Consider the following 17,898-nt stretch of genomic DNA (forward strand, 5'->3'; position numbering starts at 1 on the left):
AAACCTCAGGATCTAACACAATGAGCACAGTGTGCAGGCACTTAGTAGGTATTTAATTGATTACCATCATGTTATGATACCAACATCTCCACAACTTTCTTTTCTCTTCTCCGATGTCCTCTAAGTTGATCACAAAGCACCAGACAAAGCCCCGCACCTATACCTGGTCAGACTGAAGAGAGGGCTGAGCCTGAGCACAAACAAGCCTTGCACACCACCCACAGTAGATCTTCACTTCTTTTTTAAAAAAATGTTGATAGAAATCACCCGAATTTCAGGCAGAATCCCAGTCCACAATTATCAATTTGATTCTGCATCTAAGCATCTCAGGAGTTGCAGGATAAATAGTCTTTAATCGTCCTGAAGGAACTAAGACTTGTTCTTAGGAATTACACATTGTAGCTTTTAGAAAACCTGGCTTAACAAAACGTCGTAATTTTTATTCTTCTGAAAACAAATCAACTATAAAAAGAAGTCCCCATGTCAGCATATCAACTGTTTTGCATTTGAATTATGTTGTCAAGTTCAAAACAACGAAGCAAAACTAAAATCATAGGCATGTGGCAATTAAGAGCACAAGCAATGAAATTAAGAGATAAAGAGAAAAATACCACTTAGAAAAAGATTAAATAAAATCACCCCAGTTTAATGCCTATTCCTTCCCAAAGGTTTTCACCTGCATAGGCTACTTAGAGTCACATATAATGTAATCTTATATCCATTTCTGCTTCTATTTCTGCACTGAAATATTTATAGAGTGCTCAGTATTTCTGGAGTAAATTATACCTAGATCTTGATAAAGCTGAAATCACCTAAATTACCTTTTTTTGTTCAATTATTTGGCAGAATGGAGAAAGCAAGCTTGACAGAATAAAAAGATGTATTAAGAAATGGCCACTTCATAGCTATAATCGCATTCCTTAGTGAATATTGATGCCTTGAGGGTTATAGGCAATCTGCACAGCTACTTTCACCAAAGGCTTCAAATAAAATCCAAATAAATTTATGTTATATGAATATAGACATTATATTTGAACACAAAACTTAAGCCGAGTATTCTATGATTTATATGTTAAGAATAACATATGAAAATACATATTAGGAGTATATAAAAACAGAAGCACAGTACAATGTTAAGCATATTGTTATGAATACCCTCCAAGATAAATCAGCTATTCCAAATTCTAGAAATATTCTTATGTTACGCCATGAGTTCTGGCGATCTAAAGTTCCAAGTTCTGAATCACTATTATGAACTGAATTTTTGTGCCCCCAAAACTCATATGGTGAAGCCCTAGCCCCCAGCGTGGCTATATTTGGAGATGGGGCCTCTAAGGAAGTGATTAATGTTTAATGAGGTCTAATAAGGATGGGGCCTTCTTGATAGGAGTAGTGTCCTTATAAGAAGAGACGGCAAAGAGCTCACCCTCTCTCTCTGCACGCACACACCCAGGAGAGGACATGTGAGGACACAGTGAAAAGGGGACCATCTGCAAACCAGGCAGAGAGCCATCACCAGAAACCTACCCTGCTAGACCTTGACCTGGGACTTCTACTAGCCTACAGAACCGTGAAAAATAAATTTCTATTGTTTAAGCCACCCAGTCCATGGTGTTTGGTTATGACAGCCTGAGCAGACTAAGCCAATCACTATTAACATGACTTCAGTCAGGGAACTAGGAAGAGTCCTGTTCCAAATTTATCACATTAGCGTGAGGCATTCCATCTGACAAGGGCTACCTCTCCTTCTGGCCACCCGATCTTCTAGGCTCTTACGGAACACTGTGGTAACTACGACAAGTGCGTGTGAGCACTCGTGCACACACACAGCACAGTTCATGAACGCCTCCTGGGGCTCTACTTCTACCTTCCAAAATCATGAAAAGTCACAGCGGAAGGCAAGCAGTTACCTGTGGCTATAAAAGCAGATGCTTGACTACTAAGGCTTTAAAGCTGCCCACGTCCAGTTTGATTAGGTAGTGCTAGGAGCTGGAAGCCTACCTCGTAGGGCAATGTTTCACATAATTACTTTAACTCAGGAAATGATTCCAAAGGAATATATAATCTTATTCCCCTGAATCACTTTTTCACAAAATGAAAAGTAACCATAATTAAAAAAAAAAAAAAAAGTTTAGATAAAATAGAATGGGATTAAGAGGTACAAACTTCCTATTTTAAAATAAATAAGTCATGGAGATTACAAGTACAGCATAGGGAATACAGTCAATAATATTGTAATAACGTATGGTGACAGATGGTGACTGCATTTATGGTGAGCACTGAGTAATGTATAGAACTGTCAAATCACTATGTTGTACACCTGAAACTAAAAAAAAAAAAAAAAAAGTTAAAAAAGTTTAATTTGTGACAGATTGCAAAGTTATTTTTAAACAATTAGTGATATTCATGTAAAAATTCTGAATTCTTATTTAACCAGTTTTACACCATTTAACTTAAAGCAAGTTAATTATGTACAATGCCAATGAATGATATTTCAAGTGGTATTTTTTGGGAAGAACCAAATATATACATAAATGACCAGATTGCAAATTCAAAATCCCATCTAACTATAAAATATAATGGATGCTCTCATCATTTACATCATAAACCCTACATTATCAGAATATCATGCATTTATTCAGGTACCACGTGACTAGGAAAAAAGCAACATACCCCAGTTTCATCTAATTATCACCAAACATATAATGGACAATACCTATTGATTCATAGTTTGCTAGGTGCAATACATTCTCTGGAATATTTTGGATTATTAGTTAAGAAATCCTACTATAAATGGTAGTGTTTATTTGAGGGAAAAAACGTACTTAAAATGGGGGAGACTGGGTTTAAAGAGACCAGAGAAGAAGATACTACATTAATCTAGTTAAAAAATTACAAGTGCAAAGACTGAATGGGAAGGAGTAGGGATACAAAGAAAGAAAGATGTAATTAAGAAGCAGAACTAACACTACCCAAGAACCAACTGGCCATGGGGGCATCAAAGAAGGGAGTTGGGAATGACTGATTGAGACTTCTAATCTGAGTAATGATGACAAGTAAAATTTTATATCAGCAAAGAGGTAAATTATTCTCAAGGCTCGCTTACACACTCACATTCACACACACACAGCTATACACATGCATAAATAAATGCAGATTGTCCTATGTTTCTGTTTAATAACACCATTGTCTCATTTGCCCCCTCTAAGTAGCTGACCGTGCACACCATTTACACAATGAGAGGATTAGATGTTAGCAAATGGCAGTGGTGACACTGTGAGTTAACACTGTAATTCTAAAATGCCTCAGCACAAACTAGACCACCATTTCAGTGTGAAAGGAGGGATGCCAACATGGAGTCTGGAGATAAGAATTGATTTTGCAGTAGAAATTATTTGTGTTTCTGTCTTATCTCTGGACAAAACATTTCAGCAGCGAGAAAGAATCATCTCCTATAGTACTAATTAGAAACGTAAATCTCACCAAGAGAAATGCCAAGAAATTTTATTGTTTGTCACTATACATGGTAATAGAATTTTCTGACATTTATCCCCCTAGAAAAATGCAACATCTTTAATAAACCACAGTACGAAGCAGAGATCCTAATTTCAGCATATCATAACACAGACTGCAAAACAGAAAACATGCAAAACCTTAAGGCGAGTAGCTAAAAACAAATTTATTCTAAGAATTATCAGTGGGGAGAAAAAAGTTCTCATTGATACCAGAATAATTACAAAATCTTGGGTTGTCAATTTCACGTTCCACATTGCAAAGTCAAAAATACGTCCATATTCTGAGTAACACTAAACACAACAGAGACTGTTTATAAAGCTTTTCAAATGTCCCTACTGTGATATATAATCATAGGCTGTTGCTCTGCAAATGGTTGGTGAAATCTAACAGATTTTTTTTTAAAGTAAGACATCTATAATCTTGTAAAAATGTACCTCATAAATATTGCCCTGCCCCCAAACCAACAGAGGTTTTTTTTTTATTGCTTTGTGTATGTGGGGTGGTTTTTGTTTTGGTTTGGTTTGGTTTTTGCCTTTATTTTATGACTGCCTTATCTCCATTAGAAAACCATCTGCCTATTAGCAGATAATATGAAAACTAAATCAAGGTTCATGCTACCTTAATGACAGGTATCTTGTAATGATGATGCCCATAAGAAATTATCTCTCACTGATGAATGGTCTGCTCTCACTAGGTAAGTGCTGCAAGCCTCACTGCTTGACCTTGCTGCCCCTGGATGTGTTCCTATGTGAGAGCACATACTTCTTTGGAAGCATCACTTTAAAAATTACATAAGCAGAGAAAACCATATCCTCAGGCATCAAAAATCCCTCAGTCCTCTTTGTAAAGGAATTAGAACTTCTGAATAAGCAAACCAAAAACAGAAAAGCAGAATTAGGACAACCCCAAATGTCATCCAAACCAACATGGTAACTGGAGTTACTCCTCTTTTTCTATGAACATCTTTCTAATTACTGGAGACAAGCGCTCACTTTGGCAATACAATACTGAAATTACTGCAGACAAGACCATATTCTACAGTAGCACCCTGACTCCCTGAGGAAGGGGGAATGTTTAGTCAAGCAGTTCAAACAGACTTTATATCAAATATCCATCCACAAAAGCAGCAGACTGGAATACGCACATTTTTATCCCCTCTATACAAGCAACATGGCTATTTGATTGATTATAAGATTCTGATCATCTGAAAAGCATTCCAAACAGCTATGTCTTATCAATGGTTCACAACTCATAAACACAAAGTAACAAAATCCTGGAAATACTCAGAATCAAATACATAGATGGACCAGAGTAAAATTATATTGATAAAAATCTTCTATGTTATTATACAGAAGGGAATTAAAACCTACCAAATAAGTTTTCATTAAAAATTCTAGCAAATCATGCCATGATACTATTTTTTTCCAACAAAAATCTATGGCCTTCTGACCTTTTTTAAAACCACATGGAAATTACTTTTTGCAGTCTGTCTTTTCCAAATAGAATTTAATCACACACTACACATTTCATCAATAACATGAAAAAGATACAAAGAACATGATATAGAAAAGCTGTCCTCTTTTTATCATGTCTACATAAAAAAGTATGCAATTTAAGGTATCACTTGAAAAGAGGAAAAGATAGCATAAAATGTCAAGAATTTCATCACAGTCAAATAAATTAACAATATCACATATACTGAACTCCTTCAAATACTCGTATCAGCTTTGCCAAAATTATTTGTGTGTTTTCTATTACAAATGACAAGTTTAAACCAGAGGCACTTGCAGTGTTTGAAAACAGGCCACAGCACAACAGCCTTACTTGCTCACATATAATCTGCCAGAGACTATCAGCATGCATATATTTAATGGGGTACCCACAAAACTGTTAGGTTCCTTTTGATTAAAACACACAAAGTATTATAAAGGATGAAAAATACAACATATAACGTTAAAAAGAAGCTTCTAACCCCAAATGGAAGCCAAAGTCATCATTAAGCACCAGAAAATTAACATCCTGAGAAAGAAGATTATTTACTCAACAAATACTGATTGACTATCTGCTGAGTGTCAGGAGTCTTAGAGGCCCTGCCCTTAAAAAGCCCACAGGCAGGCGCAGGTAGACAAACAAGGACAAAATTACAGGACAGTGAGGTCAGCGCTACACGGAATGAAGGACCCCCATGGAACTTGAAACAAACGGCATTAGTTTAAATCCAGGTTCAGAATGATGATGGATAAAGCCCCAATCTTCTCTTTTTCTAGAAATGCTAGGTACAGTGGTGGGCTGTTTGGGGGAGGACCACTACTGTGACCTCTCATCCACCAAGACCACCAGCAGGTCACGGCCACCTTAGTAACTTTCACAATCACTCCCCTCCCCCTCCATTTAATCAGGCATATCATAAAACCCGCATTTCTTGGAAAACACATCATTAATAAATACCTAGAAATTAAACAGTCATGTATGACCTTATGATGATGGAATTTCTAAATGTAACTTAAGAAAAACAGATACAGTTACACTTCATTTACTCAGCTACCATAAATATTTGGAAAACATTTAGGAACTCAGAAGGTAGCAAAAGAGTACATTAAGTAGGCAAAATAAATGTCAGAATCTGCTCCCTTAAAACAACACACGTAACAGGTAGCAAAGCCCAAAACTCACTCAAAGCATGTACTTTTATTTTAGAGATGATCCTCATAAGCAAACCAGGAAACAAGGGAAGAGTGGTCACAGACACACTGGCCATAAAAACAGGTCACTATTGGCAGGAGAGAGAAGACTCAAAGAAAGCAGAAAGAAATACGAACGAAAATGTGTGGTCTGAGGCCCGTTGATGCAGAGCTGATTTTACAGAATAGAACTCAAAGAGAACTACGGTCTCTTTCTTTGCCTGCTCCCTTTCCTATTCAACTTGTGAATTCCTCGCAGGTACATCCAATATTACCATACTGGTTCATCAGTATTTGTAAAAACAAACATGTTTTTTTTCTTTATAGAAGGACACAATAATTGGGTGGAGGGGGCAGAGAGGGAGGGTTATATTCGGAGAAATAGCAGGTTACGTTTTTCCATTTCAGTATTCTTGCAAGGAGCTGTTTTGTGTTTTGTTTTGTTAACCACCTATGCGTAAAGCCCTTTAATGTACCATTCTGGGAAGACCAGATTTTTGAAAAATATGAAATAATGCTGTTACAATAATAAGTGTAATTAAAATGCTGTTCAGAGGCACGGTACAGGAATTTTAGATCTCAAGGTATGCAACGACTGACGGCAGCACAGTCGCTCCTCTTGAGAAGACTATCGTAATGGACACATTTCAGATGTCTGCTTCTAGGAGATGCTTATTATGTCTACGTTGGCAGGTTCCACTGGCACAGAGCCCACATGCAACAGGAGTTGATATCCCTAGATTGTTTTTTACCTCCTCTTTTCTTTTGGCTGCTGTACAAACATTTTCAGTGCTTTCTAAATGGCATAAATATCTTCGGGGCTTCTGACAGGCAGCAAGGAGGAAATTTCCAGGGGTCCCCATTTTGGTCCCTAACTCTGCAGGCTGTCATCTGGCTTCGAAGAACAGGATTACCCTTAGCAGAGCTGTTAGGCTCTGTCAGCAACATCTCTCCCCACTGTGGCCTCCAGTCTGCTGGGGACACAATTCTTCCAAACGGTGTAGCTACATTATCTCAAGCTGTGTCTTCAGAACAGGCAGAAAAATCCTCCAACACAGACGTGAAAATCCGAGCCCAGATGTCCTACACCCCTCTAAGTCGTGATGTTCGTGGACCAAACTTGCAAAGGATGCATTTTAAACAGCTCGAAGCTGATGTTACCCACGCTTTACAGTAAGAGGAGTTACAGGTGACACCGATTTTTTTAGGAAAAGTTGGCCTCGGGAATATATTCCTTTCTCTCAGCAGTTCTACCTCAATATCAGTAAAAACATCCAAAAGGTAGCTCTGCAGCTCTAACTCTCACCAAGCTGCAGCTACTGCATGCTCGATGGCTTAGAGGTGGACAACTTCATACAGAAGTAATTCACACTATGTAACATGGACGATCACATACTCATATGACAGCTCTAGGTTTATTTTATTTTGTAACAAACTTCTTTTTTCTCCTTGAGTAATATCAAAATGGCCCTCAACTGATGGCTAAAGGCCAAACTGTAAAATTAGTAACGGCTTATCACAGGTAAACAAAACGCAGTATATATCCATACAATGGAATATTATCTGGCAACAAAAGGGAGTAAAATACTGATTCATGTTACAACATGGATGGACCTTGAAAACATTCTGCTAAAGTGAAAGAAACCAGACACAAAAGGCTGCATATTGTGTAATTCCATTTATATGAAATGTCCAGAACAGTCAAATCCACAGACACAAAAAGTCAAATCGTGGTTACCAGAGGCTGGAAGGAGTAGGGAATGGGGAATGACTGCTTAATGGGGATGGACTTTCATTCAGGGTGATGAAAATGTCCTAAAATTAGACAGTGGTGTTGATTGCACAACTTTGTGAATATACTAAAAACCACTGAACTATACCTTTTAAAGGGGTGAACTTTATGGTATATGAATTATATCTCAATAAAATTGTTATTAATTTTAATAACTGATTAATGACACTCCAAGTAGAGGAATTCTAAAGAGAAAACAGCTAAATTTCCAACCACATTTATTAGCACTTGGAATTTTATCAGAGTGACCTAATCTTCATATCCTGGGATCTATCTAATAAGCCTGTACAAGTGTTCCTCTTTACTTTCAGAAAACAAAATCTCCTCTTACAAGACACAGAGAAAGAGGAGTAACTCCAGTGAAGGACTAATTCAGGCAGCAAGGCTCTTTGTTAACAAAGTACATTCTATGTTAACCTATCTAATGTATTTTATTAAGCCAACAGGCAGTTCCAAGGAAATCTTCGGTCATCCAAATATTTGGCAATCACAAAAGAATTTGCAGGTAATTACTTAATCCACAATCAACTACAATATCAAAATCTAGATACATCTACTGCTTTGCAATTAGTGGCAATGAAAATAGAAAATGTAAATATGAATACTGACCTTGTTTCTTTTAACCCTTCTTTCTGAATGACTTCCAATATCTGCTTCGCTGTCATTGGTGAATTGGGGTGTTTTTCTAGTGCCTAAAAAATAAAAATAAACATAAAATTCCTGTATTATTGTATGAAAGCATACGAAATAAAAATGTTTGTGAATCATGCAAGGCTTCCTTAAAATTTTAAAGGGGGAAGGGGCCATTACGTCAAAATAAGGTCCCATCACACAGTTCAGGTGTCTAAAGTGAAAATGTAATTCTTTTCTGGACATTTATGGCAATTTCTGCAACATGGGGGTCATTCTTAAAAAAAAATATCACAAAGGCATACACACCAAAAAAAAAGAAAAAAAAAAAAGAAATGTGAAACCTGAGAAAACCAAGTTAATAAATGTATATAATTTCCTTTATTAAAAATTGCCAATATTTTATGGTTAAAGACAGGTTTTCAGGCTATGAAAATGTTTCCTAAATCTCCAGGACCTTGGAAACATGGAGCCTGGACACTAGCAACAGCAGAAAACAAAGCGCTGGTTAGAAATAACCTCACTGGATTCACATTTTGATCAACCTCTTTTGTATTAAAAAAAAAAAAAATGAGGGAAAAAAAATCCTTCATGGCCAAAATGGGAAAAAAGCCTACAGAAACCCAAGTAAGCCATTACAGTGTGTGTTCCAGTTCAGCTCAGTTTCCTTTCTTCTGCCTTTTTCACTTAATTTCAAGTAAACCCCTTCCTCTTCCCACTCAGCCCACCTCAGTTTTATGAACTGAGTCCCATTTTTCTTGCTCTCCCCTTCTGGCCTCCTTATTTTTGAGTGGAAGGGAGTTGTTTTAAACAAAGTGTGGGGAATGCATGGGACCTGGCTCATTATTTCCACAGGCATTAGACCATCAGACCTGGAAATCAAGTTTCTTTATTTATCCAGGGATTTCATTACATGTAGGGAAAGCAGTCAACAAAAGCGCCCACACTGCTCATCAGCACGGACAGGGGCCACCTCCGGGGATGAGAACCAAGTCTACACACATCCTCACAGTGACTTCCTCCGAGGGTACACAACACCTAAAGATGCCGTACAGAAGTTTCTGCACATTCTAGAGTTCTAATTTAGGATTATTTACTAGAACGATCATAATTAGTAACAGGGTCACTTTAAAAACTAAAAATTGAAAAGGCTTCTGCACCTGTTCAAAATAGCTCTGTGATCCCTCCTAACTATCATGGCCAAATTGCAACTAGCACTGGCAAAGGTCTCCGGTGACTTACAGACAGCCTGCCCCATTCCAGCCTTCACCATCGGGGCCAATTTCCTGTTCTCCCCTCTCCCTAGTTCTCAGGAAATGTCCCCATTTTCCCCAGTCTGGACCCGTCCCTTAGCCGTAGTAAGTCCTTTAAAGAACCCAGCAATGTGAGCTACACTAGAAAGAGGGTATGGCAACGAGCATGTCCACAGGAAAGAAGGAACACGGTCCTCACAGAGGAGGCCGCTGGAGAGCTCACCTGAAAACTGGGAAGGGGGAAAAAGAAACATAGGCACAGCTGTATAGGGAAGAGGACTAACGTGTAAAAAATATTGGTTAAAAAAAGGCAAGAAGGAAACTGCATCGTAGAGCTGAAAAGGAGGAAGATTAGATCACAGAGAAAGGCGGGAAAGAAATAGACATGAAAACAAAAAGGCGAGAACTGTAAGAAGAACGGTGCATACTTATGAATTACTGAAAGGAGATGCTGTGGGCGCATGGACTATATATAGGGTGGGCATCACCCCAAATGACAGGCAATGCTGGGGACACTCATGGTCTCTCATAAGAGATATGGGCAGAAGGTCAAAAGACACAGACAGACACAAGTAAGCAAGCAAGGAAGAGGGAAACTGGCGGGGAGAGACACAGGATGGCAGAAAGGGGGGGAGAGGGGACAAGGGAGCGAAAGGAGGACAATTGAGCTGAACTGGGAATGTCCAAAAGGCAAACTGATTAAATCTAGAAAGGGCCGAAGAGGAAACTCCAGCGTACTGGGCAACGTTTTAACGGAAATTTGGGTGCACTCAAAAGTGGGGTTACTCACTGTGGAGGATTCCCTGTTTCTCTTCCTGAGTACAGGCCCCTCAGCACACCTGGGCCGCTCCTCCCAGCAATTGAGAGAATTTGGATAGCCCTGTCCCCTTCTCTATGACATCACATCCTACTCTACAAAGGAAGTAAAAGTGCCAAGAATTACATCATGAAGTGGGTGAGAGGCAGGAAGGAAATGATGAAGCCACACAGAACACCAGAAGCCACCCTCAGTTCCTGCAAGACAGAGAAAGGAGACAGAGAAGGAGAGGTTCCTGGTTGTGAACAAGCTTCACTGAACTAGCTGTGTGAACATGAACAGAACAAAAGAGAGAGAGAAATTACCTTCACGGAACAAAACATCGATACCGTCGAAATAATGCGACACATGGTGGAGACATGAATCAGACTCACAGGCAGCCATACTCAAACACCACAGTGGGCACGAGCCACAGTCGGAGTGAGACAGCACGCTGTGCTACCAGGCCCAAACACCAGACTGAGTAACCACCCTTGGCCCCAACGCTCTCTTGGCTGTGAGGCGTTACGGTTTCATACACCCTGCAAAATTAAACTTCCTGAATGATCCTTCTTGACGTTTTCAAATACTAATGGGTGGGCATCACCCCAAATGACAGGCAATGCTGGGGACACTCATGGTCTCTCATAAGAGATATGGGCAGAAGGTCATAGGTCATAGGTCACCATCTTGTACCTACCTCTTTAGAAACTGGGGTCAAGGATGCATTAGGACACGGAAGAGAGTAAGATTACTCACAATTTTTAAGACTTTATCATAGTAAGATTTTATAGGGCCAATAAATATTTCAGAAAATCAAAACACGTTGAAACTGGCTTGGGCAGTAATGATGTTAACTGTGACGAAATAGAAAATACAATTCTAAAGTTTTCCACAGATAATAATCATTTAAAATGACCTTATTTTTGGATAGTAAAAATTGGAAAAATGCAAACTCATACCTACATTATAGAAAACAAAATGTACCCACAAGCCTACAAACAAGAATATTTGTGTTTTCCTTCGAGTTTTTCCTATCCATACATACCAATTTAATATAATTATATAAAGTATGTGCAAATATTGTTAGCTATCTTAATTTTCTCCATGCAATATGAATTCTTCAAAATGGGCATCATAATTAACACTTCACTGAAGATAGGCATTTATAGTCTTTTAAAAATTCAATTAATAGACTATATTGAATGTAACTTTCTTAGAGTATTATTGAATCAAAGGATGTGAGCTCTGTCACGTCTCTTGTCAACTGCTTCCAAAAAGATTTTAACAATTTACACTCTCACCAAGCAGAACTAAATCTGCCTCTCTTACCACAACTTTGCCAATATTCAGCATTATCTTTTAGTAGTATTTGCCAACTTAGTAGGTCAAAAAGTAATGGCTCATTGTTATTCTAATCACACTTCTGTAAATACTAATGGGGATAAAGTTTTTTTTTCAAATGAGTATCATATGGGATATAACAGGATATTTCTGTTTTCCTTATTAATGTGTAAAAAGTTCTTCATATAGTAAAATAATACTGTTTTGTGTATTAATAATAGATATTTATCCTTTTTGTTGCTTTTTGGGGGGGTATTTTAGGGAGATAAGCAAAGTTTTCTATTTTCACATGAACAACTCCATCAGTTTTTTCCATTATGACTTCTGTCCTATGTTTAGAAATTCCTTTTATCCAGAGAGCAAGCAAATATCTACAAATATTTTTCAAGTATTTTTATGGTTTTACTTTTGAGTTCATCTATATCATTTTGTAGCAAGGTGAAACACTGACTTAAGCCCCACCACCTATAAATAAGATTCCCCACTATAATTTGTTTCATAAGCCAGTCACGGTTAATGAGTCATCCTCTACCATATATTAATATTAGGGCAATGGAAACTCTTTGGGATGTGATACCAAATAAATGTGGGAACCCAATATATAAAATGCACAAAAGCAGAGCTATTCTTGTTAAGGTGGAGATGAGAGTGCTCAGAGCCCCCATACTTATTCCCTCTAATGGCCAAAGGCACTTCTGGGAATTTTCAGGGTGTCTAAAAAATGAACTGTAAACCACTGTCCCTGGGCCTCATCCGGGGTCCTGAAAGATGCCCTGATCTTTCATTCAACTGCTGTGCCAGCACCACACTGTTTTAAATTGCTCTAATATTATAATACACTTCACTATCTAGATCGGCCGCTGCTCTCCTTATTCCTTCTTAAGTTTTTAATTGTTCACTTCTTTATATTTCCAGATGAAATTCAGATTGGAATTAAATGAGACATCTAATTAAATTTTTAAGCAATTTACACAGTTTTCCATGTGTTTAAGTTTTGTTTTATAAACTGTAATAAGCATTTTATTGTTTATATTTTCAGTTGCAACTATGAATACACTTTTTCATATAATATTCTCACGTTTTATTGCTAAGACATACAAAAGCCACTGAGTTGTGATAATTACTATCTATATGAACAGCTAATTGAATTCTTAATAGTTCTAACAGTATAGAAGTACAGAATCATGTCTTCTACAAATAATGTGAATTGGGTCTCCTTTCCAACACTTCTGTTTTCTCGTTCCTATATTATTTACTTTGTATAAAAACTGATCTTTTCTAGTTCCTTTCAAAAAATTTTTTTGCTGAAAATTAAGCTTTGTCATTTATTTCCTCAAAAACAGGCCCCCAAAGCTGCCGAGTTTCACAAAGAAAATCCAGAGCTACAACTCTCAGAGCTGCCCTGTCAAGGGAGGACTGTAATTAGAACCACTGGCCAGATATCAATGTCTCTTCTAGACAAATCGGCCTGTCACGGTGTTTAATCTTTACATAAAATGCCCTTCCTTTCTTTGTAAAAACAAATCATGCTCCTGTGTTCAAGCCGTCTTTGTGAGTCCACTACTCTCACTCTCTAGGAGCTGTGTCTTGCACCTCTCAGGCTTCCGCCTGCCTGATGCACCAAAGTCCCTTCAATCCTCCTTTTCCTCCTTTCTTCGGCAGTGCTACACCCCAGGGGATTTCAAATTTAGCATCGCTCTCTCCAAGAAGTGGGATTTCCATGGCGAGGAATACAAGGTTTGTATACAAAATGGATCCCCTTGTATTTTTCACAGGACCTCAACAGATGTATAGGATTGCCAAATACACCACTGGATTTCACCTTCTCTACTTATGTGGCTATCTCAGAGCCTATCTCAACAACATCTAGCCTCATGCTACTTTGAGACGAGACAGACTCATCCCAGAAACCTCCTCCTCCAGACTTCTACATGTCCCAGTAGGAGGAGGAAAAAAAAAAAAAAAAAGCCTGCAAAGAAAGGATGGCACTATAGTTAAGAGAAGGACAGAGGTGGTTTGCCAGATCATTAAGGGCACAGGCCAAGCTAAGAATGTATTTTTCTATGTTTTAGTTTCAAACATTTTAATCTAATAAATAAAAGGTTTCTATTTAAGGCTTACTCCAGATTTCCTTGGTATCTCTCAAACACAAAAGTCATCTCCAGTATCCCTAAGATAAACACGTTAGACCAATGTTCATCTAACGGGTAAAATCTTGGTCCTTCAGGTCCTAAATAAAATTTTCTGAGCTTACTTATTAGATTGCAAAATAGAGAGATTTCCACAATTTGAAAGCGTGTCAATGGTATACCATTAGATTTGTGGAATCCTACAGGGGCCATCCAGCACCCAGTTCCCTCCCCTTTTCTAACACCAGCATGTCTTGCCTTAGTCCATGTTGGCAATTCATTCAAATGCTTAGCTCTTTAAGGTCTCACGTCTTAGGTAAATGATTAAGGGGTTATTACAATAAACCATTATATAGCTCTCTATGGTAAAAGGGTGCTTTCACATAACATAGTGTATTTGCTCTCATACAACATGTATTATTTTATTTGTCCCTTACAACAACGTGGTGAGACGCATAGAGGAGGCAGGATTAACTTTGTCAGCAATGCACCAAGTTGAAGTAATTGGTTCAAGCTCATAAGCTAGTAAGTGGAAGGACAGGACTTGTACACATGATAATACTGATGATGACAACGTTTAAATGTAATAAGAATAGTTCATACTTATTAGACAATTCTGTGCAAAGTCTGGAGGAGCTTTCCATATATTACAGTAGACTCGGGGATTCATGTATTTAACATTCCCTACTTTCACTATTCCTGAGAAACCTCAAAGGCCCATGTCATTCTGATGGCACATGAATTTGGATCACTGACAGTATTCCGAGGAGGAAATCAACCACGTAAGAAGTGACAGCGCCTTACCGACCGCCCAGTATCGATCGGCAGCTCGGTTCGGCTATTCTCTGCTCTTAACATATGAGGCTGCTAGTTAAGGGTCTAAAGATGACACAATTTTTCTATTCTACTTGCATGCATTTTATGGGGGAAATTATGTGCTGTCCTAGTATTTATGAATGTGTGACTTAAAAGATGTGGACATTCTGTTTTAATACCCTTGAGAATCAGGCCTACTTCACCCAGAAGCAGCATCCTCCAGGAAGATCAAATGCCCCCGAGGTCCAGCAGCTAGTAGGAGACGTCTGGCCCTTCTGACACAGAAGTATGCTTCTTCTACTACATTAAATTGCTTCTCCTCACGGGCGCAGGGGTTGTGCAGAAACTGAGGGTCTATAATCAAGATATTATACACAATATCCACCTCATAATCCCCACTTCAGCAATCTATCACTTAAGAACAATCGGATATTTCTTTGAACGCTCAGATAATGGTTTAAACGGTATCTTCCCTCGGTAGCACCTGTCAAATAGATAATTAGCAGCCTCTTGTTTAATGCTCTTGTGGCTACATTGCAAGCTTTGGCCCTCACTCATGTCCACATCCCCGAACTACAGCACAACCAAGCAGGGTTATACAGAGACCAGGTTAATCTGGGGAGATGTGTTCAGTCACTCTGTCTGAGGAACGTTTATGGAATAATAAAGAAGGTTATGGGATCTAGAGTCAGATGAACCAAGAGCCCCTACTCACTAGCTGTCTGATCTCAGATATTTAGCCTCCCTGAATCTCAGTTTCCTCATTTCCTCATTTATAAAAGTGCTGCAAGGACAAAATGAGATAATGAATGTACAGCACTTATTATTCCAATACGTCAAATGACTGCCCAGAGCAATATGTGCTAATAAACATTAGTTAACACTGTTGGCTCGGGGGTGGGGACCCCTCTGAGCACATCCTAGAAAATGAGGAGAGCTATTTCAAAAAAAAAAAAAATGATGGGCATTAGATGTTGTCTCTCTTTGAGATTTCCCGTGTAAACTGCACTCGAGCTTCTACAAATAGGGTGAGCCTCCTACTGTGATCCCCCAACGCCCGACCACTGCCAAACTTCTTCAACCACGGGCCCACAGGTAAACACTGCACACGCCGTGCCTAGTTTCGTCATCCAACGGTCTATCTGTGTTTAACAAGAAGGGTTAGACAATATGGCACTCTTTCAGACACCACTGTGTTACTCAGGAAGAAAAGCACACTACAGGGACAAATTACCCTGTTATACTTGTGGTACAAGTCAAGTAAAAATAGAGACTATCGACAGTAAGTACTTGTTTCCGACTATACACACTTAAAGACAAGCTTTCAAGCAACTATAATGGAGTATCATTGAATATCCATCCAAAAAAAATCTGTCTGTAAGATTATTTTAATTGCTCAGCCTCATAAAACTGAGCACAGCTGAGAGTAGAAAAATGGCTTTGTGAGGCCTAGAACAATTCATAGTGACCATTACCTGAATTTGTAGATAAAATTCTATGCGACTGAGAGGTGACTTCTAATTTCCTGTGGGATTTTGGCAATTTTGTTCTACCTCATTAAGTTTCTAATCTTTTGAAACAGTTGCTATTACTTATAACACAGAAAGAAAACAAAGTGAGAGAAACCCAGAATTTCTACAACGTTCTAAAAGGGGTAAAAGAAAAATATTAATAACTACTTAAATGATGATACATATAAAACCTGTTTTAAAAAGTAAAATATCTCTTTAATGAAAGAAATACTTCTCCCACAGAAATCTGCAGGCAGTGTACTCTATTTAAAACCCACTAATCATTAAAAAGCTTTTTCTGTGCATCAAGTAAAAAATTCTGCTTTCCTATGACTTCTACTATGTAGTCCTAGTTTTTGCCTTGGAATGTGACAATTATTTAATATTAAATTACAAGCACTTTCCTAACATGAAAACTTAAAGTGATTGTGTTATATGAATTTACAAAATGGGGTCCAATCATTTATTCATATGCTATATTGCCACCTGTTTGAACACACTATTAAGGGCCCAGTCTTCTTTTATCTCTCGGCTAATGGATCCTCAGTTTCTTCCATCATTCCTCAATAAAATAGTTTGCAGACCCTGTCTCACAAAACACCCTTTGAACATTCTTGAGTCTGCCGTCACTTGTAAAATACATGATTTAGGAATTGTACTAATTGAAAGAAAATAGCTAAATATCACTAATAAATACTCTAAATGTAGTTTGAGTGAAACATAATATAGTGAAACTATTACTTCCCTTTACCTAACTTATATAATTATATCAATACAACCTAGTATGACACTCACTCTTTCTTAGCAGTCCTCATACCATCAACCAACTAAAACTTCCAGAACTTTCAATATTTGTTTCTGAAATCACACGCACAATTCTGTGGTGTATATTTCCAAACTTGCTGGATGTAAATGTATATGTGTTTAATGCACTAGTGTTTGTTCCAATCCATTTTTACAGGCTCTGAAATCTTATTCTTCCAAAATATCTTTTTATTCCAGGTACCAGCTAAACTTTGTGGTATCCACAAATTTGAAAAATACTTATCTCAGTCAAATTTCATCTTTTAGGTGAAGGTTGTTTGCTCTACCTTATAAAGTTCTTTTGGAATCATCATTCTCTTGTTCAACTGTCCAGTTTCCCTTTTTATTTTGTGATATCGGCACATTTGACGAGTATGACTTTGATGTATTCCTTCAAGTTACTCATGACAGAGCTGAACAAAGCAATGGAAAACAAAGCCGCAACCATGTGGTTGCTGCTGGAATCTTCTTTCAGACAGATCCTGATTAGCCAATCAATATACTTGGCTATAGATGTTCAATCTTCTAAAAATTCATTTAATTTTACTTCAAATGGCTGAAATTTAGCTCCAACAGGAGCATCCTCCTGATCTGTAAGTCTAATAATCCTATCAAAAATAAATTAA

General features: G+C 38.0%; 1 protein-coding gene across 4 annotated transcripts in view; it reads right to left on the bottom strand.

Annotated features, from left to right (window-relative positions):
• Positions 1-17,898, bottom strand: part of ASXL3 (ASXL transcriptional regulator 3) — a 183,014-nt gene that overhangs the window by 142,872 nt on the left and 22,244 nt on the right. For 2 of the 4 annotated variants that reach the window (XM_032421416.1, XM_032421419.1), the window contains exons 2-3: positions 8,599-8,681; positions 96-98 (exon numbers count right to left, since the gene is read on the bottom strand). In XM_032421416.1, coding sequence (XP_032277307.1) covers positions 96-98; positions 8,599-8,681 — 86 coding nt within the window. Of the gene's footprint in view, positions 1-95; positions 99-8,598; positions 8,682-10,662; positions 11,343-17,898 lie in introns of those variants that run through there. The other 2 variants (XM_032421418.1, XM_032421417.1) reach the window with 2 other exon arrangements.

This window comes from Phoca vitulina, unplaced genomic scaffold (assembly GCF_004348235.1).
Source record: "Phoca vitulina isolate PV1807 unplaced genomic scaffold, GSC_HSeal_1.0 scaffold24, whole genome shotgun sequence".
Lineage (NCBI taxonomy): Eukaryota > Metazoa > Chordata > Mammalia > Carnivora > Phocidae > Phoca > Phoca vitulina.